Source organism: Python bivittatus, unplaced genomic scaffold (genome assembly GCF_059951505.1).
Source record: "Python bivittatus isolate LINGU-HERP-01145 unplaced genomic scaffold, Pbiv_v1 ctg000330_np1212, whole genome shotgun sequence".
NCBI classification, from domain to species: domain Eukaryota; kingdom Metazoa; phylum Chordata; class Lepidosauria; order Squamata; family Pythonidae; genus Python; species Python bivittatus.
The window spans coordinates 16,469,586-16,497,500 of NW_028277058.1; the positions used below are offsets into that span (position 1 = coordinate 16,469,586).

The 27,915-nt window shown below is 40.3% G+C and overlaps 1 protein-coding gene across 1 annotated transcript in view; it reads left to right on the top strand.

The window, feature by feature from the left end:
* The window catches only part of ARID2 (AT-rich interaction domain 2), a 126,353-nt gene that overhangs the window by 97,110 nt on the left and 1,328 nt on the right, over positions 1 to 27,915 (top strand). Inside the window, exons 16-20 of the mRNA XM_007424884.4 lie at positions 10,753 to 10,892; positions 12,253 to 12,391; positions 13,843 to 13,928; positions 23,321 to 23,444; positions 23,529 to 23,620. Of these exons, the coding sequence (XP_007424946.2) occupies positions 10,753 to 10,892; positions 12,253 to 12,391; positions 13,843 to 13,928; positions 23,321 to 23,444; positions 23,529 to 23,620 (581 nt within the window). The remainder of the gene's footprint in view (positions 1 to 10,752; positions 10,893 to 12,252; positions 12,392 to 13,842; positions 13,929 to 23,320; positions 23,445 to 23,528; positions 23,621 to 27,915) is intronic.

A 27,915-nucleotide genomic window follows, 5' to 3' on the forward strand; every position in this document is an offset into this window, starting at 1 on the left:
TTCAGTGTGTCTTATGGTGGTGAAAGTTTATGAACTCTTTACAACTATAAGTAATCCTGTAGTACTGTGACCTACAATGTGCTAAGGTCACTATATAAGGTCACTTTCATATAAGCCCTATTAATTGAAGAAATTCTGGTCAAACAAAAATGCACAAAACAGTATACTGAGTCATGTCTTTTTGAATATGGAGCTAACATTGTCTTTGTTGGAAAAGTGTGTAAAGTCCTAGGACAGATTATTCAGGTCTCTTCAAAGAATAAGTTGAATCAGATGTCCCAGTAAGTGAGATGACAATCAGGTGTGGGTTTGAGAAGCTATTCTCTATTTTTTAAAAAAATACTTTGCCACCATTGGAGACTGTTCTTCATAATACACTTTGTGGAAGTGAATCATGCTTCAAACAAAAGAAATCTCTAGACCTCAGAAGAGGCATTGTCAATGATTACAAGACTGGGAAGCATTGCTGAGGACTATGGCCTCCTTCAGTCCATAGTCTGGCAAACAGTGTAGAGAAAATGCAACACCATTGTTACTCTTCCCATGAATGCCATCCAACAGATTTTATTCTAAGAGTAAAGTATAAGATAGTCTGGAAGGACACAAAGAATACCATTCTAATGGCAAAGGATATGCAGACCATACATTGTCTGATTTCGGTGTTCATGAGTCCACCAAAAGGAAAGTACTGAACAAGAATAGTGTGCATGGGACAATACCAAGTAGGAAACCACTGCTTTCCAATTACTGGCTGTCAAATTTGCTAAAGACCATCTGGATGTTCCAGCAGGATATTGGAACCATGTTCAAAGAACACATTAAAGTGGAGGTCTTTAGCGTTAACAAGAAATATGTTTGGAGAAAAGAAAACACTGCAATCCAAAAAAGAATATATCGTGAAGCTGTGGGAGTATAATGGAGCTGCTTTTCAGTCTCAGGACTCAGACGCCTTGTAGTCATTGTGGGAACAGTGGATTCTGGATTATACCAACAAATTCTGTAGGAGAATGTAAGGTTATCTGTCAGTGAGCTGCAGCTTAAATGAATGCTGGTCATGCAGCAGAACAACAATGGTAAATCGCAAGGACTGAAGCAGAATTTTACATTTTGGAACAGCTAAGACGAAGCCCTTAATCAATTGAAATGTTGAAGTTCATTAAAGACAGTCCTTGAATATAAAGAAGTTCTGTAAAGGGGAATAGGCCAAAATACTCCAAGCTGATGTGTGGAATTGATTGACAAGTATAGGAAACATTTGGTTGAAGTCATGGACTTTTTTAGCTGCCACCAGTTACTAAAACTAAAACTTCACACGCTTACTTCAACAAAGAAAGGGATTGTTACCTCAGTGTGTCCAATAAAGACGTGATACAGTGCATGGTTTCTTGAAATTTTTATCACCGAAGCTTAGATCACATTGTAGGTCACAGTACTGCAGAATTATAGATAGTTCTAAAGGGCAACATTCAGTCATCACTGTTTGGATTGCAGCTTCCAGACAAGTTTAAAATTCTCATGGGACCTGTAAGAGTTGTAGGAATGATTTTTAAAATTAACATTCGTTTATTTCATTTGTTTATAGAAGTTTGTATCCACCCACATTTTCTTTAAAAAAATCAATACATTTGAGAAAATACTTCCTTTCCTCAAAACAAATGGTATTGTTGCGATGAAGCACCATTTACAGATTATATGAAAGTAATATAGAGTACTTTATTCTTCTGTAACGTTTATGCTATGCCTACTATAATGAGCTTACATCAAGGAAAACCTAATTTCATAGGATAAATACCTCAGATATTTTTAAATAATGTGCAGATTATTTTTCATATCTAATACATGTGTAAGAGTTTAATGTTAAGACATCCTCCTGCATGATGTTCTTTGTCCACAAGCATTTTGGGAGATTTGAATATAAGAAGTCAGAAAAAACGGAAATAATAGAGATTTTGAAGAGTACATTAGTAAAAGTATCCATTCCTAATGTAATCTATTTCATTCTTTTTCCACATTATGTGGCTTCTTGGTTACTGTATATTTGTGTTCTACAGCCATTTTTATTGACTGTTCTAAGACCTGCCTCATGACAATATTGATAATTTCTAATTAGTACACTAGTTTGTCTGATTTCTGTTCTCTAATCCCAAAGAAGTGGTGGAAACTGAATACTTTTCAGGAAGTAGTTATGAATGAATATGGGCAAACAATTTGACACATGTTCTACACATGGTTGCAGTTTCACAGGTAGGGAATTTTGTTGATCTGATGACAACATACAACTGACTCTGTGGACTAGTTCTTTTAAATTTTGTGAGATGCCGTGGACTTGCTGAATAATATGGCAAAGCAAGTGAGTCTGTGCATAAAAGCTGCTTTTTATCGGCCTTATGTAAAGTGGATTGGACCTTGCCTCAGTAATGCATGACTGGTTATTTGTAGGCTTGGTTACTGTAGCATATTGGGATACATGTCCAGAAATTACAATTGGTGCCCTACATGTTTGGAATGCTCCACCTGAAATGGTGCATTGGCCTTACCTTGGTGGGAAAGACTTATTTATCCCAGCAGTCATTTGAGTAATTTTAGTTTTGAACTAAAATGTTAATAAAACATTTTGTTACCTGATGCTACTTTATTTTATTTATATGTGTATGTGTGTGTATACAGTATATATATCTACACACACACACACATACACACACTGGTAGTCCTTGAGTTACGACTACAATTCAGACCAGGATTGCTGTCGCTAAACAGTGGGTTGTAAAGTGTGATGCTACATGGCCACATTGTTTAGCGATGGCAGTCCAAGTAGTCCTGGTTATCATAACTCAAGACGCATGGGTCAAGTGGGAAATGGAGGGAATCCCAGGTAAGGAGTGCGGGGGGTGCCACAGGGGTGCTGTGGGAGATGGGGGAGACCCTGGGAGGCCCAGCACGAGTTGGGGGAGTAGGTACTTGGTGTGGCCTGAGGTTAGAAAGGTCGGGAAATGAGGGTGCGGGGTGCATGCAATCACAGGGAGGCCATGAAAAGAGGGTGCAGGGGTGCGTGTGTGTGAGCATGGAGGCCAAGGAAAGAGGGCACAGGGTGCATGCAATTGCAGGGAGGCCAGGGAAATATAACATGTATGTGTAATTGCAGGGAGGCTGGAGAAAGAGGGTGTGGGGGTGTGCGATCACAGGGAGGCTGTGGAAAGAGCAAGGTATGTGTGCGTATGTGATTGCAGGGAGGCCATGGAAAGAGGGTGTAGGGTGGAGGCATGTGTGTGAGTGCAGGAAGGCCGAGAAGAGGGTGCGGGGTGTGCGCGAGCAAATGGGGGAAGGAGGGCATGGTGCACGCCAGCAAAGAAAAGCTGAGTGGGAGATTTAGCCCAGCAACTTGTGACCTTCCTTGCTGGTTTCCCATTGACTTTGCTTGGGGAAAGCCAGCAGGGAAGGTTGCAGATGGTGATTACGTGATCGTGGGGTGCTTGGCAACCGGTCATAAGTACAAACAGCTTGCCAAGCACCCAGATTGCGATCATATGACCGCGGGGGTGCTGGGACACTGCAACTTCAAAGACTGGTCGTAAGTCTCCTTTTTCAGCACCATCCTAACTTTGAACAGTTGCTGAACGAATGGTCATAACTCAAGAACTACCTTTATATATCTTGATGTTTAGGACTTGTTTAGGAATCTTTAAACTGTATTTACTTTATGAGTGACTTTTCTGTAAAGTAGACTTTAAATTTGTTAAACAAGCAAATCTAAATTACAAATATTTTTTCTCATCTTAATTTTATATGATTTGCAAATGTTGTATTTCTAGTCACTCAGAAGCTGTAAGGTCATTTAACATTATGTTCTGGTTGCTGATAAGTTATCATGACTCTCTTCCTGTTTGTTCTTTATGTTGATCAATAATATGGCTAATTTCTATCTTCTATAAGCCATCTTCAAGGTATCTGTATGAAGTTCTTCTTTGTTCTACTTGACCTCTTTTTCAAGATTAGAAGCCAAGAACCTAAATTGAAAACTGAAACAACAAAGAAGAATATAAAATGATTCTGGGAGCTGGGAACTGTCTTGATTTCAAATAATAAGTAAATGGAAGAAAGTTCACAAAACTGTTTCTTTGTAGTGTAGGTTTGGTTGCAAATGGATGCCTAGAAATGGGCAGAACTAGCTTAAAGGTTAAAATTAGGAAGGCGTTTGCCCAGTTTTCTGTCAATTTCTTTTCATTTGTTTATCTTGGGATCTAAAGTATACTTAGAACAATGTGATTTGTAAGAATATAAAAATCAAGCATTTCTGAACTTTAAAAGTTAATAATGCTGAATTACCGTATTTTTCCGACTATAAGACGATACTTTTTTCTAAAACCCTTATGCTAAAAATTGAAGGGCATCTTATGCAAGGAAGTAAGCCAAGGAGAGAACCGCGCGGTTGCAAAACAGCCCATACTTTGTCTCTGCAAGCAGGCTTCCTCCTATTGCTAGCCTCCAATCACGAGTGAAATAGCTTGTCTCTGCAAATAGGCTTCCTCCAATCACGAGCCTCCAATCACGAGTGAAACTGCCCATACTGTCCCTGCAAACAGACTTCCTCCAGTCACAAGCCTTATGTTACTGACGTCAGCTGATGCTGAACAAACCAATTGGAGGAAGTCTGTTTGCAGAGACAAGCTATTGGCAGTTTCACTCGTGATTGAATGTAATCAGTTATGCAAAAGAGTGTGGAAATAGAGCTGCAGAGAGACCGTTTGGACCTCCTCCCACCGAGTGTATCAGGTCAATGTTACCTAATTACTAAATAAAAATGTGTTCTGCACTATCTTTAAAATTGGAAAAGTGGGGGTCGTCTTGTACATGGGGGCGTCTTATTGATGGAAAAACATGATAATTCATTGTCTTGGTTTTCACCATGAAAGATACTGGATAAATACCTTGTTGCTTGTTGGACAAATACTTTATAACTTGTTTCAAATATTTTCAAGAATGGTGTGTGAAGAAAGGCCAAACAGAAGTGATGATATAAATTTCTAACTAACAATTCATCAGAAGGCATATATCTCAAGTTCTTAAACTGAAATTATTATTCTTAGTCTTCCAAGAAAATTTTTCACATTGTCACTAATACCAACCTAAAAAGGAATCAGGAAATACAAGCATAGGGACATTAAAGGTAAATTGGTGGGCAAGAATCTGCATTGCTTCTAGAAAGTAAAGTTTTGCCATGAACATTTTTTAGAATTATTTTGAGAATATCGAATTGTAAATGGCAGTTAATTTGTAGATATTATAAACTTGAAATCTGTTATCAAAATTCAACTGCAAAATCACTTTTGGCACTCTTAGATTACAATGCTGTGGCTGATCAGGTGCCAGTCCATTTGTTGGAAACTCTGAAATCATGTGTCCTTTAGCTGAGCCCCTTAGGCACATTGTCTCTACTTGCAAAGCTGCCCCCCTGCATTCCCAGAGACTAAAGAAATGTAATGCCTGTTTTTCATTGAAATTAACATAACTGTAATTGATTGTATGCTAAGAGTTTGCATTTCTGAATAGACATGAGCAGCAAAATTTTAAGTTTACTGCTTTTATGAATGTTAATGTAATAGTTGTAAGCTGCCCAGAGTCACTCAAATAGGTAGCTTATAAATAACTGTATTAACTGTAATAAATATGTTGGAAGGTATACTTTTCTAGATATGAGTCATAGATATGTCATAGGTATGAGTCAAGGAAAGACAAATGGAAAAATAGAATATGATAAATGAACAGAGTAATGTTGTTTGTTAATAGTTTAATTATTACTAAGCTACTAGGTTTTTTTTTTAACTACCTGTGGTTCCCATTTCATGCAGACAGAGATTACCATTATACTTGTCCTACCCATCCAATTATATAATTTATATATATTTTGCCCATATGCTGTTTGAATTCTAAATAATAGCAAACTGTTATAATGTTACTATATAATATATATGAAATGAACTAATTGAGAACATGGTCTGTTCAGTGGACAGCTCATATTTCTGATTCAGTACTCTAGAAGCTGAAGAATTGCTTCTAAAAAAGTTTACTTTGTTCCACAAACTATGTCATGGTTATAATTTTAATTTCTTATGTATGTATTTATTACTGAGGTAGAATAAGATGCTGCTACTGAGCCTGTACTGGTCTTGCTTCTTCCAGCATCAGATGATTTAAAAGGTGAAAATCAGGGAGGGAGGTGAGGAACCCATTTTACAGACATTCAATCCAGAAAAAAGCTAGCTTTGCTTATATCATGTCTTGTAGATTACTTATAAAAAAAGAAAAAATTAAGTTGATATTTGTGTAACAGACCTGTAAACTACACATAGGAACTTCAGGCTCTTGATCCTGATACCACCCATAAAGTTCCACATTTGGCCTCTTAGGGTTTTTTTTTCCACCAGGTTTTGTCCTCTCTCCTCAAGACTTATATGTTTCCTTTCTGTGTTGTGCAGTAAGAAAGAATCTCTTTCACAAATGCAGCATGAAAAAGCAGAGAGGAACAGTGATTTCTCCCTCTATCAGCTATATGCTTTATGTGGTGGATATGTTTGAGTATGTGAATAAATGGTATCTGTGAGAATGGGGAGAATGTATAAAGAATGGTATGTGTGTCTGAGAAAAAAGAATTAGATATCTATGTTTGTGTGCATGGGTTGTCTGTTTTGGGGTAAATGTATTGTGTTGAGATTCACACCATTATTGGTATGGCCCCACCCAGTGTTAGCATGCATCTTCTAATGTACTTTTTCAGAGTCAGTGCCTGAGAAAAAATCTGTCTCTGATATAAACCCACAGTGGTTAACTTAGAGATGGACTAAGCTGGTTGTTCTGCAGAGGCTTTTTTGTGAATACCACCTTGGAACCTAGGTTTCTCATCATGGCTAGAGTTCTTCTACTTAGTAGAATTCTGTGCCCATCCTTGCTGATAGATACACATCTTTGATGGCTAGGAATGCCTTTTGTCACCTCCATCTAATTAGTACACTATCATTCTCTCATTGGAGTTATCCATCCTATTATAACCCTGCATGTACTCTAATTAAAATACGAAGTGAGCTGGCCTTTTTATGGTAATTGTGGTGGTCAGCTTAGAAGAGTCTGAAATGAAGAAACCTTCTCAAGGCGACCCAGATAAATGCCAGCCTCAAGAGGAATGTAGCAGTCAGGCACTTTAAGGCTAAGATGGGCAAGGATCTTTCGAGACGGCTGAAGGCAGCAGTAGATGAGGGGCCTGATGCGGGAACTCTTCCCAGCCCTAGAGCAAGCAGAACTGAGCACAGAGCCGAATAGAGATCTGCATGACTTTTTGCAACGCTAGGGTATTCCTGCCCTAGACTGCCTGCATTAATGGTGGACTCCATTTAAGAGACATTGCTGACCAGCAGTTGTCTTGGAAACAACTATTTCACTTGCCAGAACTCTACACACTTAACTATTGCCTGAAAAAACTCTGCTCTTGGAACGTGGACTGGCGGATGACTCACATTTGGGCTCTTGGATTGTGAGTGGATGACACTTCTGCCCTTTCCTTTGGATGTAGACTGTGTACAAGTTACTTATATTCTGGAACTTGTGAGAACGTGTACATGCATTTGCAAACAAAGCTTGTTAGTCCTGCTTCTAAGTAAAACAAGCAACTTAAGCCATCTGTTTGCATGTGCCACCTGACATAGCCACAGTAATCATGTAATTACAGCTTGGTAGATCATCGGAATTTATATCCTAGCCCAGAAAAATAGAAATACCTGTTACTGGCATTTTATGTGCTACATGGTTTTCAATTCAAGGTTCTGTTTTTAACTATAAGTACCTCTTCCTATTTGAGCCCCCTTAAGCGTTGATATCTGAAGAAAGAATCTCTTAATGTATGAGTAGAATAAAAGTTGAATAGTTTTTTCTCAATTGCTATACTTTTTTTAGTTAGTTGCTTTAAAAAAACCCTATCTACTGTACTTCTGGGTTTCCCTTCAGAATTTTAGAAAAGAAGCAAATGATATTTAGAATGTCTGTTCCAGAAATCTGCTAGCAGTGGAAAGTAGGAATGGGGACCGCAATTGTAAATAAATGTTCCTATTTGCAAATCCTATAGTACTATGTAAAACTGAACTGGGGGAAATCACCATCTTTTGCTTTTATCTGATATGGTACCTGTTCCCTATCTGTGGAGAACAACTCTGGATCTAGGCTTCAGATTTTAAATATACATTTTCTGAAATGGTTTTCCTTACACTGGCTGGCTGAACTTATTCTGATATTCATTGCTGTATACAGTGGTACCTCGGGTTACGAACGCCTCTGTTAACAAACTTTTCGGGTTACGACCAGCTCCGGCCGCAAAAATTTACCTCGGTTTGCAAACTCCGCCTCGGGTTACGAACCGGATCCGCGGCCATTTTCCCTCCCGTGACATGGTCCGCGGCCATTTTTCCACCCCTGACACGTGGTCCGCGGCCATTTTTACGCCCCGACATGTGGTCCGCGGCCATTTTTACGCCCCTGACACGTGGTCCGTGGCCATTTTTACGCCCCGACACGTGGTCCGCAGCCATTTTCCGCCCCTGACACGTGGTCCACGGCCATTTTTCCGCCCCTGACACGTCCACGGCCATTTTTCCGCCCCTGACACGTGGTCCGCGGCCATTTTTCCGCCCCTGACACGTGGTCCGCAGCCATTTTTATGCCCCTGACACGTGGTCGTGGGGAGGGGGACTCTGCCTCCAAGCAATAGCCGCCTCCCTGTCCTCCACGCCAGAACGGATTAACGGTAATTACATTGAACCTTATGGGGAAATTTCCTTCGGGGTGCGACCAATTCGGGTGCAACCAGAGTCACAGAACGAATTAAGTTCGTAAACCGAGGTACCACTGTACTTATTTTTATCATTTTCTGTTTAAAGCATTTTTACTCAATAGATTTTGAGTGTGTATATACTTAAGATAGATTTATTTATTTATTTATTTATTTATTAAATTTTTCAGCCACCCATCTCCCCCCAATGAGGGGGGATCAGTAAAAGATGTTTCTTCCTACAGGATTGCATACTTCATAAGTGAGTCGAATTTCAAAAACTAAAGTATATAAATAAACAGGTTCATTATCTGTTTTTCACTCTGAACAAGTTCCTTGCTCCTTTTCAGTGGTTCCTAAGCTGGAAGCTTCAGTGGGTCATAGGTCATTAAAGCTGTTGGTTACTTGGCTCCTGTTTTAACTATACTTTCAAGTAGTATGCAGAGAATAAGCAGGTGCTAGTAAGATTTCTCTCATACTGTGCAGATATAGCTTGCTTGCAATCTATCTTGACTTGCTTGCAATCTCAGTGCTCAAACTATATGATGTAGTCAGTAAACCAAGCTTCACAAGTCAGGATATTGTTATTCATGCCTTTCCCATTATCTCTTATCCCTTTCTCCCACTAGTTTCCAATTGCAATGATGTACTGCAATTGGAATATATTGCTCTTTGCTCCAAAGTTACTTTTCAAATGAAATAGCTTCGCAATGTATTAACATAACTAGCAACCATTTTTATATGAGTTCTTACGAAACATTTTTTTTGAGTAGAGTGTACTTTTTCATTCCTCTTCATTTCCCCCCTCTTAAACACAGATTTAAGCCATCCTGTTTAAATAGCCTTGTGTGGAAAGCAAGTTGGCAACACTTCAGGAAGCTCCACACTCATTGGCTGCTTCAGCTTGATTTGATGAGTTTAGTGGTAGAAAGCAAGTGCGTAGTTGCAGGAGGTATTTAAGCATTGCTCTGTATATAAAGCTATGAAGTCCATAGATACAATGATCAAGTTTTAAATTGAATTATCTCTTCTGAAGACCATAACTGTTACTGAACATATCTTCAGTCATTCACTGCCAGCCAAGCCAAACTTTCAGACTAAGTACAGCAGTTTAGGGCAAGAGGATTACAGCTTATGTTTAGTCTTTTATATGTGTAAATTTATATTTTTATTTGATATACCTGCTTTAGGAATTGTTTGTGGCAATATGAATGTGTTGATAATGCAAAGACTGTTTTCATGTAAATCAAGTGGGGTTGGGAACTGCTGCCATGTTGGAAACTTGTCATTATGAACAGAAGCAAACCTTGAAAAGTTACATGAATAACAGAAAAAGGTTTCTACCTTAATATTTACATCGACATGATGCTTTTAAACACTCTTTATCATCCATCTGAAGTGGTAAAAGAAGTATTTTATGTGGCTTTTCTACTAAAGGGGATTGTCAGCTCTGTGTGTGTGTGTGTGTGTGTAAGCCAAAAATAATACGGTAGCTTTGCAGAAGACACTTTAAATTGCTTAGTCTGAAAAAGAGAGATCGCTAAAACTATGCAGTATGTTTGAAATTGCCCAGTTACTTTTTTTTTTTTGTAGAAAGCAGTTGCCATCTGGAAATCTTTAAAACTGTGTCTAATTCTGTGTTAAACACAGAAAATAAAAATAGAGCAGATATAGATAGACTATTGAGCAAATCTGTAAATAGCACCTAGACTTCTACTTTTATTTTATTTTTTACTCTGCAGAGACAGTGTTTACAGTCTACTTCTTGTTGAAATAAAATCCATGGAAAGCTACTCATGATACAGAGCTCTTTAATAATTAGTTATTTAAATATGTGAAATTGTAAGACATTTAAATTTTAAGGCAGAGTCACTGGAAGTTGGGCAGATTATGAATTTGTTATATAAATCATAAATCCTTATTTTTAAAACATTTTCTCACAGAGCACACCTGTACCAACAATGCAAGTTCAGGGTCCACCTGTCAGTTTGCCACCTTCTATGTATACTGTATCAAGTCCACATGCAGAACAAGTGAAAAAACCTGGACAAAATTTCATGTGTCTTTGGCAATCCTGTAAAAAGTGAGTGCTTCCATAATCCTTGCTAAGTATTAGTTTTATATGATACAGAAGTTGTTTTTGCAGACTGCATCAATTTTAAAGTCCTTTAAAGCACTGACTCTACTTTATATGCAAGCTGGGTTTTTCATATTTTTTTTTTAGATGCAGGAATCAGACTCACATCTGAAAACATAGGAACCATCTAATGTGAGAATTCAAATATTCTCATTGTAGCTACAACATATACTTTTGTAGGTAATTGGCTAGCTTAATTTGTTTATTGTTTAAAACCAAAAGTTATGACAAGTTGGCCAATGTAAGTAGTGTTGAGCTGATCTCTGTCAGCTAGTTGAAATAGCAAATCTTTATAAAGCCAAGAATTTCCCTTCTCTAGTTCTCTTTCTATCCCTGACATTTTTGGTAGTATTTTGCTGAAGAGCATTCATCCCCCTCTCCCTACTACCACCTCACAGCACCCAGATGTTCATAGTTTTTCCTTAGAAGTAAGTGGTGTCCTTTGTACTATTACTTTGAGTGGCTGTCTCTGCACTTATGTATTTGCCGTGTTTGTCTGTGTGTATTTGGAATCTTGCATAAGAACCCAGAGAAGCCCTGCAGAAACTAACATTACATTTTTCAATTGTCTTACATTTAAACTGGGTTGTTATTGTTTTACACATTTTGGAATAATTTTCTTGAGCTTTTCACAGTCAATGGAATTTTACATTTCCAAATAAATGAATATGTCATTCATTCATTTAGCCACTTAAATGCTCTGCCCTGTCTGCAGATAATCAAATAATTATCTGGGTATCACTGATCCTCATACAGCTTTTATGCACACAACCCAGTTCTTTGTGATTGACTCTCTCCACATTCTACTCTATTTCTCATAGAGAAGATATTAAAGAATAATATAAATCAGATAGTGTTTTTCCCCCCAAGATGTATCTTTTGGGTCATGGATTGAATATCTCAGAGCCCAGTGAAATGGATGCAGTTTCTCTCACATGCCACAAGTTGAACAGATTCTCTTGTCCCACTCAAACTCCTCTCTACATAACTAGTCAGTGTTATAAGCTTTTAACACTGCCATGGTGATAGGGGAAGTCTGTATAGGCTTAGCTTTTAGCTAGTAAAAACATATGAAATACTTCATTTCAGTTGACTTACATATTGGTATTGGGCTGCCTTTTCCTTTATAGAAAGCTTGTACAGGCAGCTCTTGAAAATGGTAAATTTTGAATCTGAATAACGTTGGTTTGCCATTGGTTAAATAACTTCTGTTTTTCATGGTTTAAATGTAATGACTAGGTAAAGAAATTGATTGCAAAATAGTATACCTTTTTTCTGCAAAATTAAAATACCTTCCATTTTCCAGGTGGTTTCAGACACCATCCCAGGTTTTCTATCATGCTGCAACTGAGCATGGAGGAAAAGATGTCTATCCTGGACAGTGTTTGTGGGAGGGCTGTGAACCTTTCCAGAGACAAAGGTTTTCCTTCATTACCCACCTACAGGTAGAAATGTCTCATTCCTTTTCTATGGTTTAATAGACAATTTTCATATAAATAAAAAGATCTATGTTAGAAATTTCTGGAGCAATGAATAGAGACCCAGACATTCGCTGCAAAACTTTATTGGGATTCTTATTTGTCAAGTAGGAATAATAAACTTCTGAATCTCTATAAATATGTAGAAAGAGCTTCAAATAAAGAAACTAAAAGTAGCCCTAGTGGTGTATGACATGGTCATTGCTGTCTAGGAACAATGTCAACAGGAATGAATTGAGTAATTAAAGAAAAGAAAACTAGGAAGTACTAGCTGCCTTAATCAAATCTTTCATCTTATAGTATTTTGAAGGTAAAAGCAAGACAGGATAATTGTAAGACACAGCATAATGTGAGCTTTTTCACTGGTCTAAAAAGTTACTTACATTTTTTTATGCATCAGTGGGAAAAAAAATTAGATCCTCTGCTTGCTTTGGAAAATTCTAGAGTTTTAGAAAGGAAAATGGTATTTACTCATAGAAGAAAAATCCTGTTAAGTGTTTCCTAAATTCCTTTCTGAATTTCAGAGTAATTATGGAAAATGAGCTGCAAATGATGAAATATATTATTCATTAGGGATTTTCCATGTTGACCAGACATCATACTGATTGATGGACAAGCTGTGTGTCGTGTGTGTGTGTATGTGTGTGTGTTTATTTATTTATAAAAGTTTTAATCACAATTTGTTAAACATAATCCCAGAGCAGCATACATTTAAATGTTTAACTTCCTACAAATATCCTGTATAAATACTATACAGAGAACCAAAGCAAGTACAAAATTTTAAAAATAATAAAAGAGCAGAATAATTGGTCAATACTTTAACCATAAGAATAGAGTTTACAATTTGCAGTTGACCATATATTATTAATGAAAGATCTTGTACTGAAGATACATATGCTATTAAATTTCTCTCTGAATGTAATCCCATTTACCTGGGAGTAATCTCCTTCAACTCCATTAAGATTGGTACAGATGTATATGATTGGACTGTCAGTTCCTTTTGATATGAGATTAAAGTTTAGTTGTATCCAAGTTTTTTAAACTGCTAATAGTGACGTCACATATCAAATGTTCCCAGTAAATGCAAGATTTTAAGTATTCTGCAATTAGCTAGAAGATTGGTTTCCAAAATCATGCAATTCCTCTTATTTTCATTTCTCAGTAAATAAAAAAATTATGTATATTATTAACCTAATGTACAAGATGCCTCTTAAAATTCACTTTCTTTGATTTATGTTGCTGATTATCCATATTGACTGGCCAGTATACAGAATCTCCTGTTGATGCTGTCCATTCAGGTACAGTCCCCATGCATTCATTTGGATGTGCATAATCCCTATTGGTTATGCAAGTTGACCAGTCAGACTTAAATTAATCCCAGTGTGATATAATAATACTACTCTCTCTTTCTCAATTAGGATAAGCATTGCTCACGAGATGCTCTCCTTGCGGGATTAAAACAAGATGAACATGGACAAGTAGGAAGTTCAAAACCTTCCACAAAGTAAGAGATGTAAACTCCCTTAATAATCTAATAGCACAGTCTTCATAGGTTTACTCAGAAATATATCCCACTGTGAATATATCCCACTCCCAATATGAAAAGAATTGCAGGTTATATATTTTATGATGAATTCTGTGAAAATATGCAATGTTAAGTAAGATATGATCAGTTAAGTTAAAACACTCATTAAAGGATCCAGAGCAAGTCTGGCACAAAGTGGTAGTGCTTATGGGTGACAAATTACTTATCAATTTGTATATGTTCATGTGAAGAGCCAAGTTGATCTGTCCCCAACTTGGCTCTTCAAGTCTTCTGGTGTTGCACTCATTGTCCATCCACCTTGCTGCTGGTGGTTTTCTTCTCTTTTCTTCTATCTTCTTTCCCAGCAGCACTGACTTCTCAAGAGAGCTAAGTCTTCACATAGTATGTTCAAAATGTGATAATTTGAGCTATGATCATTTGTTCTTCAAATGAAAATCAGGATTGATTTGTGCTATGATTCATTTATTTGTTTGCTTAGCTATTCATGGTATTTTCAAGTATTCTCCAATACCAGAGTTCAAAAGCATCAATACTTTTTCTATCCTTTTTCAAAGTCCCACTTTTACTTCCATAGAATGTCAAAAGAAAAACCATTATATGCACAGTTCTGATTTTTGTAGATATAGACAACTTGGTATCTGAAGTTGTCCAAGGCCTTCATTGTTACACTTCAAGGTGCTAGTCTGCAGCATAATTCTTGACTCCCAGTTCCATTGTTGATAGTCCTAAAAAGCAGAAGCTCTCCACCACTTCAATATCTTCATTTTCAGTTCTAAGAATGATTGTTGCACCTGGTGTCATTCATTAATTTTCATGGTCTTTATATTTAAAAACTATATTTAATTTCATTAGTAGCATTTGCAGATCAAGGCAAAAGGAGAAGAGGACGGCAGAGGATGAGATGGTTAGATAGCATCACTGAAGCAATGAGCATGAAACTGAGCAAACTGAGGGAGGCAGTGAAGGACAGGAAGGCCTGGCGCAATATGGTTCATGGGGTCACGAAGAGTCGGACACGACTTAACGACTGAACAACAACAATTGATATTCTTTCCTCCAGTTTTAAAACTCTGCCCATCTTCCAATCCAGTTCCCCTCAATATACAGCATATAACATACATGTATACATGTATACAGTGCTACCCCATCCAACACCAACGATGACAACGTCCTGGATACAGAGGAGCCATTAACCCACAGCCACTCCGTCTTGCCAGGGTTCAGCTGGAGCCTGTTGTTCCCCATCCAGACCCTCACAGCCTCCAGGCACCATGAGAGGGCGGTCACGGCATCACTTACCTCACCAGGGATGGAGATATATAGTTGAGTATCATCAGCATACTGATGATACCTCATCCCATGATGACGGATGATCTCACCCAGCGGTTTCATGTAGATGTTGAAAAGGAGTGGAGAGAGAAACCCTGCGGCACCCCACAAAGGAGAGGCTAAGGATGGGACCTCTCGCTCCCTATCACCACCAACTGGGACCAGCCCCGAAGAAAGGAGGTGAACCAGCACAAAACTCTGCCGCCCACCCCCAGATCCCTGAGCCGTCCCAATAGGATACCGTGGTCGACGGTATTGAAAGCCGCTGAGAGATCAAGGAGAGCAAGGATGGTCGCATTTCCACCATCCCGCTCCCGCCAGAGATCATCCATAAGTGCGACCAATGCCATTTCCATTCCATAGCCAGGCCTGAAACCTGACTGGAAAGGGTCCAGATAATCCGTTTCCTCCAGGACCCTTTGGAGCTGTGAAGCCACCACTTTCTCAACCACCTTCTCCAAGAAGGGGAGGTGGGAGACTGGGCGAAAATTGTCCAGTATGGTAGGATTCAGGGAAGGCTTCTTGAGGAGGGGGTGCACCAACGGTGCTTTAAAGGGCGCTGGAAACACTCCCTCCTACAAGGATGTATTAACTATCACCTGGATCCAACCACAGGTCACCTTCCGAGCTGCTTTCACCAGCCAGGAGGGGCATGGGTCCAGATGACAAGTGGTGGCCCTCACAGTCTGGAGGATCCTGTCCACTTCCTCAGGAACAACAGGATCAAACCGTTCCCAGATAACCAGGCAAGAACAATCCCTTGGTATCTCCCCAGATCCTGCGCCACGCTCGGAATCCAACTTAGAACGAATCCGAGCGATTTTATCCTGCAGGTGCTCTGCAAATTCCTTCATGCGGCCCTGCAAATGAATCTCCAGGTCCCCCTTACCAAGGAGGGATCTGGTGATCCCAAACAGGGCTGCCGGATGGCACTCTGCAGACGCAATAAGGGCGGAGAAGTATTGACCCTTCACCGCTCTTATCACCACAATGTAGGCCTTAATGGCGGCTCTAACATGTATTCGGTCAGATTCGGTCCGTGTCTTCCAGCGGCGCTCTAGATGTCTCTTGACCCTCTTCAGCACCCTCAACTCTTCCGTAAACCATGGGGGTGTCGGGGCCGATGTGGCAAGAGAGGTCGCATAGGCGCGATCCTGTCCGAGGCCCCAGCTGCCTCCCTATTCCAAGCAGCAGCCAGGGCCTCTGCTGGACCATGCAGCAGGTCCACAGGAATATCCCCCAGCTCCCTCTGAAACCCTGGTGGGTCCATCAGGACCAATCGCATGGGTCCTGCCTCCCTGCAGAGAGGGGTGGCATAAGAGAAACTCAGGGTCATCAGGTCATGATCTGACCATGACAATGGGGAAAGCTGTACATCTCCCCTCAGATCACTTTGCCATTGCTCAGACAAGAAAACTAAATCCGGCATGTGGCCACTGTCTCGGGTTGGGTCCCGCACAATTTGAGACAGGCCCATGGCTGCCATGGTAGCCATGAACTCCGGAGCTGCCTCCGAGAACCGTCCCAGGGATGGCAGGTTGAAGTCCCCCAGAACCATAAGCCTGGGGAATTCCACCGCCAGCCCCGAGATGGCCTCCAGCAGCACAGGCAGGGAGGCCGACATGCAGCAGGGAGGCTGGTACAGAAGCAGCACTCCCAACTGTTTGCGGGCACCCAACCTAAGAAACAGTGTCTCGCAGCCAGAAACTTGTGGAGCAATGCCCCTGAAGGCCACTAGAGACTCTCGGATGACAACAGCCATCCCTCCTCCCCTGCCCTGGCATCTCGGCTAGTGCCACACCGTAAACCCAGCTGGGCACATTTCCGAGAGGGGCACCCCTCCCTCGGGCTCCAGCCAGGTCTCGGTGATACATGCCAGGTCTGCCCCCTCCTCAGTGATCAAATCACCTATGATGGGGGGCTTGTTTTTAACTGACCTGGCATTCAGCAGCAGCAGCCGGAGGCCAGGGCCCCTATGAACCTGCTGGTCAGGACCTGGGAGTGAGCAAGGAGGGCCGGAACACACCACCGGTAGCAGACACCGGGGGCGTCTTCCCCGAAGATGGCCTGCCCCCCTGCTCCCACCATATCATCCCCTACCCATCACCACCTAGATAATGTAGCCCCCCACATCATCCCTAGGGGTGCCAGGCCCAAGTACCTCCAATCCCAGGCCCTTGGAGTCCCCGATCTGGGGCAAAGATCCCTCCATCCTGTCAGACATCTGCATTCAAAACCAAACACTCCCAGGTGAGGGGAGATCTCGCCCATGCACCAGCTCACGCTCTCGGCGCTGGCTGGGACCCACCCCCTCACCAACCTCACACCACAATCACACTCTGCCCCCCTGCACGACCTCTCTCACTAGTTGGCAGGGCGGGCATCCCATACACTTACACCTCCTGGTTCTCACCCAGCAGGTGGAGCCTCACATCCCCATACACTCCTGGACTCCCCCCAGACTCTCACAACCAGGAGGGAGTCCCAGATACCCACTAGAGGGACCCCACGGCTCTGCACTGGCACTGGGCGGGGTTAAATAGGGGTGGCTAGATCCTGAAGCCCCAGTTTGCCCCTCTTAAAAACAAGAGTCAATTGGGATGCTGTCCGGCACCCCCCCTGCTGCCCCACTGTTCCTCCAAAGCTGAGGGATCTTCCTCCACAGTTGGACAGCCACCTTGCCTTGGGGCCTGCTGGAGTTCGCCGCACTGTACGGGGCTGGCTGGGGCCTGCTGATCCTGCTAGGCCTGGAGTCCATTGGGTTGTTGGGTCCACTGGGCCTGGGGTTAGAAATGCCGTGCCCCGCCAGAGATCGTCGCATTGCGCTGTTGGTCACTGGAGCTTGCCACGCCGTGCCGCGGTTCATCTGGGCTCCCCGCAGCTCACTGCACCCCACGGGGGTCAGATAGTCTGAAAGCTCGCCGCCAGTCGCCGCCCAGCAGAACTCTCCATGCCGCTCCAGAACTCAGTGGGCTTGCCACGACACACCGGTGATTCCCAGGGCCCACCACATCGACCCCAAGCTCGTTGCGGATTGCCGGCCATACCAGGACCTGGTAGAGCTCCCCGCCCTGCTCTAAGGATCGATGGGGCCCATCGCCCCAGACCAAAATTGCACCGGAGTCAGCCAGGTCTGCTGCTCGTCGCTCGCCCAGTTTGCCGCTCTCTGCCGCGCTCACTCTCGGCCGTGCTCTGCTGCTCCACTACCCGTCCCAGGGCTTGCGCCTGGGGGACCCATCCAAGGGGAAAAACCCCTCCAAGGTCTCCCTCCGCACCCAATTCAGCCCTAGGAGATGGAAAGAATCCCGGGGGGGGGAGTAATCCCACAATCTTCCCCCTTAATGCAGCGGCCACACCCGGTGTTTGCTGGCAGTTGCCATCTTCGACTCCGACATCTTGGAATGTAGCTGCGGCTGCCCAGTGTGCATTAAGCTGAGAGTGACTGGCTGAAAGTCATCCAGTTGGCCTCCATAGCTGAGGGTGGAACTGAACATGGTTCTTCCCAGTAGTAGTCCAAAACCTAACCCTTCCATCACATGGACTTAACAATCTCAGTATTTATCTTAAAGGAGAATAGAGAAAATCAGTGTCAGTTTATAAAGTAAAATCCCATTCCAGTGTCAGTTGAATAATCCCTATATCTGCTTACTTTAGGGAAGGTGAAGAAGCATTTTACAACCTTTGGAGTCAGCCATTTTGAATGAAAACCATTTTTTCACTTTTAATCCTGTTAGGGTTATGTTCTGGCTTGGTGTAAGCCCCAAATCTGACGTAGAATAGAAAAATTCAGTCTCATTTGAGTTGGAACAGTTACCTAACTCACCCTGCCTTTGATTGAAGATCCTCTGTGGAGTTCCATTGTATCTTATGTATGGTGGAAAAGAGGACAACAAACAGCAAGGTGGATGGACTCAATTACAGCTGTGATGGGTATACCGTTGAAAGACCTGAAGGGCCAGATTGGGGACAGATCCTCCTGGAGAAAATCTATTTATATGGTTGCTAAGATCTACACTGACTTGATAGTGCATAATCTTTTTTTTTAAATAACTTTATTCAATTTTAAAATAGAAACAGTAAAAACTAACAAAAACTAATATTAAATGAAGAAAATAAGAAAAAGAAAGGAAAATTAGAAAAAAGAATGACCAAGGTCAAAAGTGCGAAAACAACGAAAGAAAAAGAAAGATAAAGGAAGAAAAAGAATTGACTTCTGACCCTCCTCACAACAGATATAAGTAATAGTATACATCATTCTCTTGCTCTAAGTTTACAACCTACAGTACTGTGCAAAAGTTTTAGGCAGGTGTGAAAAAATGCTGTAAAGTAAGAATGCTTTCAAAAATATATATTGTAATTGTTTATGTTTATCAATTTACAAAATGCAAAGTGAGCAAATAGAAGAGAAATTCAAATCAAAATTTGGTGTGACCACCCTTTGCCTTCAAAACAGCATCAATTCTTCTAGGTACACTTGCACACAGTTTTTGAAGGACCTCGACAGGTAGGTTGTTCCAGACATCTTTGTCAGGCCTAGCCCAAGGAACTCCAGGAGACCATGCAGAATCAATCCAGCAAGGTTTATTAGCTACAACCCCTTAACAAGAATCTTCCCAGAATGAAACCAGTTCCCAGGCTCAGCCAGTTCACACCGATGAATTTCTTAGGTGCCAGTCTCCTCCGCTTATCTCTTCCTCACTCCTCTGGAGATGAGAGCACATTCTTTACTCCCCTCCCACCATTCCAGTCCATCACAATCTTGGAGAACTAACCACAGATCTCCTGTGGATGTAGGCTGCCTCAAATCCTTCTGTCTCTTCCTGTAATTCCAGACAGACTCAATGATGTTGAGATCAGGGCTCTATGGGGGCCAAACCATCACTTCCAGGACTCCTTGTTCTTCTTTACACTGAAGATAGTTCTTAATGACATTGGCTGTATGTTTGGGGTCGTTGTCCTGCTGCAGAATAAATTTGGGGCCAATCACATGCCTCCCGATGGTATGGCACGATGGATAAGTATCTGCCTGTATTTCTCAGCATTGAGGACACCACTGATCCTGACCAAATCTCCAACTCCATTTGCAGAAATGCAGCCCCAAACTTGCAAGGAACTTCCACCATGCTTCACTGTTGCCTGCAGACATTCATTATTGTACCGCTCTCCAGCCCTTCGACGAACAAACTGCCTCCTGCTACAGCCAAATATTTCAGATTTTGACTCATCAGTCCAGAGCACCTGCTGCTATTTTTCTGCACCCCACTTCTTATGTTTTCATGCATAGTTGGGTCACTTAGCCTTGTTTCCACGTCTGAGGTATGGCTTTTTGGCCCCATTTCTTCCGTGAAGACCACTTCTGACCAGACTTCTCCAGACAATAGATGGGTGTACCTGGGTCCCACTAGTTCTGTGCTGATGGCACTGCTGGACATCTTCCAGTGTCAAAGGGAAGTAAGCATGATGTGTCTTCCATCTGCTGCATTAAGTTTCCTTGGCCAACCACTGCGTCTACGGTCCTCAACTTTGCCCATTTCTTTGTGCTTTTTCAAAAGAGCTTGAACAGATCTTGAAACCCCAGTCCGCTTTGAAATTTTTGCCTGGGAAAGACCTTGCTGATGCAGAAGAACTACCTTGTGTCTTGTTGCTGTGCTCAGTCTTACCATGGTGTATGACCTGTGGCATGAAACTGTCTTCCACAACCTCACCTTAGTAGCAGAGTTTGGCTGTTCCTCACCCAGTTTTAAGTCTCCTGCACAGCTGTTTCTGTTTCAGTTAATGTGTTTCAATCTACATATGAAATTGATGATCATTAGCACCTGCTTGGTGTAATTGGTTAATCATACACCTGACTCTAATCCTACAAGATCCCTGACTTTGTGCAAATGTACAAAATGTGCAAGTGTAAGAATTGATGCTGGTTTGAAGCCAAAGGGTAGTCACACCAAATATTGATTTGATTTAGATTTCTCTTCTGTTCGCTCACTTTGCATTTTGTAAATTGATAAACATAAACAATTACAATATATATTTTTGAAAGCATTCTTACTTTACAGCATTTTTTCACACCTGCCTAAAACTTTTGCACAGTACTATAACTTTCACTTGATAGCACATAATCAATTGTATCTTATGGAAAAAACAGTAATTTTTTTGAAAAGTTTTCAGCTCTTCCCGGAGGGGTAAGGGAAAATGGAGAATTGGCTCGACAGATTAATCCTCAATGGCCATCTCTAAGAAATTCCAGTTTCTTAGAAATTCCATCTCTAAAAAATTCCAGTTTTTTTTAACAGGCATTGTCAGCTATTTGGGAATGTGCTCTTCTCACAAAAATCTCATGTGAATTATGACTGTAGTCCCTGAACATAGAAGATCTTATGTATTGTCATCTAATGTGTTTATTAAACCAAGATTTTAAAGTTTTTACAATAGTGTTAGCCATGACAATAAATAATACAGAGAGATTTACAGTGGTGCTTAAAAGTTTATAAACCCTTTTGAATTTTTCTGCATAAATATTTCTGCATAAATATGACCTAAAATGTCATCTGTTCTCCACATAAGTCCTAAAACGAGATAAAGAGCACCCAATTAAACAAATGAGTCAAAAAATTACACTTGTTCATTTATTTATTGAGGAAAATGTTCCAAAGCTACAAATTTTGCAGTTAAGATGTATCATATAAAATCACTTTTTTATTTCAGATAATATCAGTTACTCTACCTAATTCTGTATTAACTAAATGGCAAAAGATGCTGAACCAATTTATTTTTAATAGAAAGAAATTTCAAATTTAAAAAAAACCAATTTATTTTCAGTTCAGCATCTTTATTCCCATTATCACTGGACCCTCTTCAGTTAGTTTGTTTATTCAGTTTTTCATTTCTCTCCTCCCCCATTTCTTCCTTTCTTTTACAACTTGTAGTATAGTATTGTCTTTCTTATATTTCAATATTTAAAGTGTTATTTCAGCTGAACTTGTTTAAGTTAGTCTTCCTTTCTTTATCATTTCTTTTTCCAGTAGACTATTAATTGTGTATGATTAATAGTGGACATATCTGTCTGTCTTCCTTATTACTGCTAACTACTAGAATACTACTAGTAGTATTCCTCCATCCCGTTTTGGCTATATTGATGAGTATGTTGGTATGATTTAGTGTATTAGGCAGTATCACTCATCAAGGATGAGGAGGCTCGTCTGAGTAAAAATTGTAGTCATAGTTTTAGGAATGCTGCAGAAGTGGCTTGAACAAACAGTTGTCATCAGAAGTGTGTATAATTAATCTCTGCACTGATTTCTATGAAATTTGATATGTTTCATCCTCTCACAATTGTTTAATACTTCTGCAAAATTTATTTATTTTAAAAACCTCTGAAACTTTTGCTGTTTTCCAGTGTTTAAAAGGCAAAAAGAAGACAGACTGGGTTAAGTTTTGGATTTGTTAGATCAAAAGACAAGTTCTAGACATGCTGCCAACACAAAATTAATTACTATTTTAGACCTGCATAGTGCTTCCCCCCCCCAGTAATACTTTTAAATATTTTTAAAATAGAATAGAAAATAATGAAAGAAAACTACCATTCTTCCTTATTCCCAAGGCTTTCAATTTTTTGGGAGCTATGGGAAACACTGCTCTACCCATAGTGTTTTGGGGTTTTTGTTGTTGTCATTTAAATGGGTAGAGTAACAGAGAACAAAAAAAAAGTGCAATACAATAATAACACTTACAAAACATTAACTTAAAAAATAAATTTATTTTATTTATTTATTGGATTTCTCCCCCGCCCATCTCCCCCACAATAGGGGACTCTGGGCGGCTAATATATGAGAGTATTTTTTTAATTTCATTAAAAAAATACTCTCATATATTCTCATCTTACTAGTTACGATATGAACAAACTACCTTCTCTTGAGGAATATAATAATTATAAGCTGTTGGCCCCAAGCACCAATTTAGCAGAAGGAAATAATTCTTGTTCCTGAGACCCCTGTTTAATTATTTTTATTTGTAAATCTATTCAGGCCACCAACTGCTGGGGGTGCTTCTTCCACTCCCAGAGCACAGAAGGCTATTGTCAATCACCCTAGTGCTGCCCTCATGGCATTAAGGCGGGGATCACGAAACCTCGTTTTCAGAGATTTCACAGTAAGTAGGATGAATATGGATTATATGCTGGAAATAAATGGTTATGACATTTGTTCTAAAAACTTGTTTTCTTTTCTGACTAAGGATGAAAAAGAGGGACCAATTACTAAACACATCCGATTAACAGCTGCCTTAATATTAAAAAATATTGGTAAATATTCAGAATGTGGTCGCAGGTGAGTAGATTGTCTTTAAATTTGTTTCTCTAATGGAAACACTGCATATTTACTCATGGAAATTTTCTAAGATGGCAAATTTGATCCTAAACACTGGTAAATACATTGTATCAGCCTGGAATTTGCCTTTTTTTTTTCCTCCTTATTCTGATATTTAAACTTCCTGCTCCTTTTCTCATTCATGGCTATGTGAAAAGAGGTTGGAAAAGAGTCATGCAATTTTAATGAAGGTTACTTGGATTTTGGTATAGGTGTAAGTGCACTGTATGTTTGCTCTTTCTGTTTCCCTCCTCTTTTGGGTGTGTGTGTGGATATTTTCAAAGACTTTTTCACCTATCTACTATCATCCCAACCAGCAAAAGTGCATGTCTGCATACTCAGAATTGCATTTCAGTGTGGCCTCTGCGATTCATTGGCATAATTTTAGAAGATGCCTGTGATGAGCAATTCCCTCTTTCCTTCTTTACTCTGCAGCTGCATGGTCTCTCATGTAATTTTTTTTTCTTTCCTACTCTTTAATGTTCTGGTAATAATGAGACCATAATAAATTGTTTGTCTCCATGTAGTTTTCTTTCAATCTCTGATATTTTTTCTTAAGACCTAGTGTAAGGAAAAACCAGTTATGCAAAGTAAAAGTAGGCATATGAAGAACAGTTAATTTAAGGTAATGTGACTGTAAAATATGGTAATTCATAGTAGTTGTGAATGGTTAGTTAGACATAAAATGTTTTTCCCTGTTGAAAATCTATGCTTAATTATCCCAGGTTTTAACCAAACTATGCTGCAACATTTATATAAACTCATCCACCTACAGATTCAATTTCTGTCTTCTATTTTGAATTCATTGACTCCCTCCACTCCTTTGCATTTAAATGGAAATTAGATAGTGCTATATGGGTATCTTTAGTGTATCAATACCATGCATTAATTCCTAGTTGGTGGGATGTAGGCAACTGTGTTCTGGTTTGTAAGGGTTTTTCTAGATTAGAGATCCTGGCTTGCAAAAAACAGTGTGAGTGTGCTTTGTTTGTGGTTAGGCACTCTGCCCCAAATGGGCCAAAGCTGACTAGTACTGTCCCAACCATTAGCAGGGAATGCTGCATATGCACAGAGCAACTAAATCTTGTAACCTAATCTACTACTTTCTCTAACTTAATAAAAAGCATGTAAAAGGTTTAATTAACCAAAGTCATGATGAGTAGTGGTGGTCAATATTCATGAACCTATCTGTTGACCACTGTGGCATATGGTAGATTGTAACTTGGAATGCAGGAGGAACAAATGATAAACACCATGTGCAAATGATTGAAATTAAAAAAAGAAAAATATGTCTATGCACGCTGAAAGCAAAGGAGTTTATGAATGCATGCATGGAAGTAGAAATGCAGGTTTAATTTTGAAAGAAAGATCTAAAATGAATTTCAAAGGTAGAAATTAATACCATCTAGATTGTTGTGGATGCATACAAAACTGTTAGCAGTTCATAGGTAGGTTTTAACTGTCAGTAAATTAAAATTGTCAGTAAATTAAAATGAGAATAGAGAAACCGTGGATGAATTTGGGGGAAAAAAGTGCAAAATTCTGAATGAATGTGAACCAAGGTAGAAAGTCATTATGTTAGATAATATGAATGAATGATGAGATAACACAAAAAAGTGACTGGGGTATTCAGAGAACCAAGAATGAATGAGAATGGTATCTGCTTAGAAAAAGGTTTGTCTTATATACATGTTCTAGGTATACCTGTTCATATGTATACATGAAAAAGGAATTAATAAAAAAGAATAAATTACTTAATTGTTCTTGATGAAAGATGAGGGATGAGCTGTCTTTTGATAGTTACACAGTATATTTAGTGAAAAAATGGACATGGAAGAAAGGTGAAAGAAATTAGAGTGAAAGTAAAATTCTACAGGAAGCGAAAGTAGACATCCTGAATGAAAAGTCACCACAGGTAGTCTTTGGTTTAATGACCACTCGTTCAGCAACTGTTTGAAGTTGCAATGGTGTTGAGCAAGTGGTACTTATGACCGGTCCTCAAAGTTCCAGCCATCGCAGCACGCCCCCCCCAGTCACATGATCACAATTTGGGTGCTTGGCAACTGGTTCTCACAACAGTTGCAGGGTCCCACGGTCACGTGGACACCATTTGCGACAAGCAAAGTCAATGAGGAAGCCAGCAGGGAAGGTTGCAAGTTGCTCCCATAAGTTCTGCCCACCTGCACTCCATTGTGCATGCCTCGCAGCCATGCTTGTGCTGTGCCTCAACAGCCCCTCCCCACCAGTGACTTGCGACTTCCTGTTGGTTTCCCCATTGACTTTGCTTGTTGAAAACTGGCAGGAAGTTGCAAGCTGTGGTCATGTGAGGTCCTCACTTAATGACCCACAATCCTCACCTAACAACGGCAACAGGGACTGCCAGGATTGCTGTTGGTAGTGATGTGGTCACTTGATGTCGCACTTTACGACTGCATCGCTTAGCAATAGAAATTCTGGTCCCAATTACCATTGTTAAGCAAGCACTACCTATAGAAGATTATTGTCCCAATAAAGTGAATGTAGATTGGACATAAAAAGAGATCACATAGAAATACTTGGGACCGAATGAAAAAAAATATATTATAGAATGCCACAGAAATATGTGGAGTTATATAAAGGCAAATATATATACATACATACATACATACATATATATATATATATATTTTTTAAAGAAACTAGACAACCTGTGACCCATTGGGTCACAGGTATTTCTTTACCTAAACAGAAACAGAATGATCACAGGAAGGCAAAAAAGTGGGAGTGACTTCTGATTTCCTGCTGGCTTCCCCATTGACTTTGCTCATGGAAAGCTGGCAGGGAGTGTTCATCATCACTCAAATCATTCCTCCTCCTCCTCCTCCTCAGTTGACCTGCAGTACTGTCTGACACTTTGCTGGGGGAGGGGGAACAAAAGGAGCTACAGACTGCAAGGAAAACTGCACCCCTGCTCCCCATCCCAGGAAGGAAGAAGGCTCACCCGTCAACCACTGGTGCTCCCCAGCCAGCCCTACCTCACCAGCAGGCATCTGAGTCCCTTCCTTGTCCTTCCCTCACCACCAACCACCATTAAGAAATTTCATATTTCAGCCTCAGTTCCAATCAAGGACCTTGCCGCCAGCCGATTGGGCACAGGGACCAGAGGGAGGAGGGAAACAGCACAGGGATACCTCCCTCCCATCTTCCCTTGCATCACGCTACCTACAAGTTTTTGGGAAGTGTAGCTGGAAGGTGCTGTGGCACTGAAGCAGTCACAACTTTTCCAAATTTTAATCCCACGGGAGTAGTGGATCCCAGATTTTGAACGCATTCTTTAAGTTAGCCCATTTGAGGTACATTGATTCAAAAATAGTTGCCCTATGATGCACTGTTTCACCCAATTGAACGTTACAAGCAAACATTGAGAGTTTTAGTAGTATGTAGATTGAATACCATTTGAATGGATTATTTAAGAAGTGCATGTGGTAAAGCAAAAAAAAAATGGAGAGAAGGATGAATGGCTGATGAATGAATGTGCATTGCATATAAAAGTTGAGTGATAGTATGTAAGAAGTATATTGAGGTGGTTGGTCATATTGGGAGAATTAATGAAGATCAGATCAACAAATATATGTGGAAAGAGTGAATGGATTGAGAAGGGGAACAAAGAAAGTCATGTTTAATTGGAGTTGAGATCTTCAAAAACAGACAAGACGTTTAGAGAAGTTTAAAGGCATTTTATGAAATAGTGTATGGATGTGATAGAAGCAAGAATACTTTGCAAGTGTAGAAAGGAATGGAGGCATATAGTGAATGGTGTATATATCAACTAGATTTATCTGTATTTCTTTTCCTTTTGTGTGTTCAGTTTCTTGTGCTTAATATATCTCAAACTTTTTCTGCTTGCTTTGCATTAGAATGGTTATCCCAAAGTGGAATAGTATGATGGGCAAAGCCTACTGTTTGATCCCAGAACAGGCCTGTTTTGTTTGGAACACTATAATCTGTTTTCAGTTTTAGGATTAAGTTCCTAGAAACCACTGAATCAACTCCAGAATGGATAGGTCCATGTGGTCTGGAGGAGGAATGGAACATTCTGTCCTGGAACAGAAAATTTTGCACATACTACCTGAACATAATATGTTTTTTAATATTTAGCCCTGTATTTTAGTCAGAAAAATCCAGATATTTCCAGGCCCGAATTTATTAGGGGTTAGCAAAATCAACATGTCGTATCAGCACTTTATAGCATAACTGTAATGCACTGTAGCATAAGG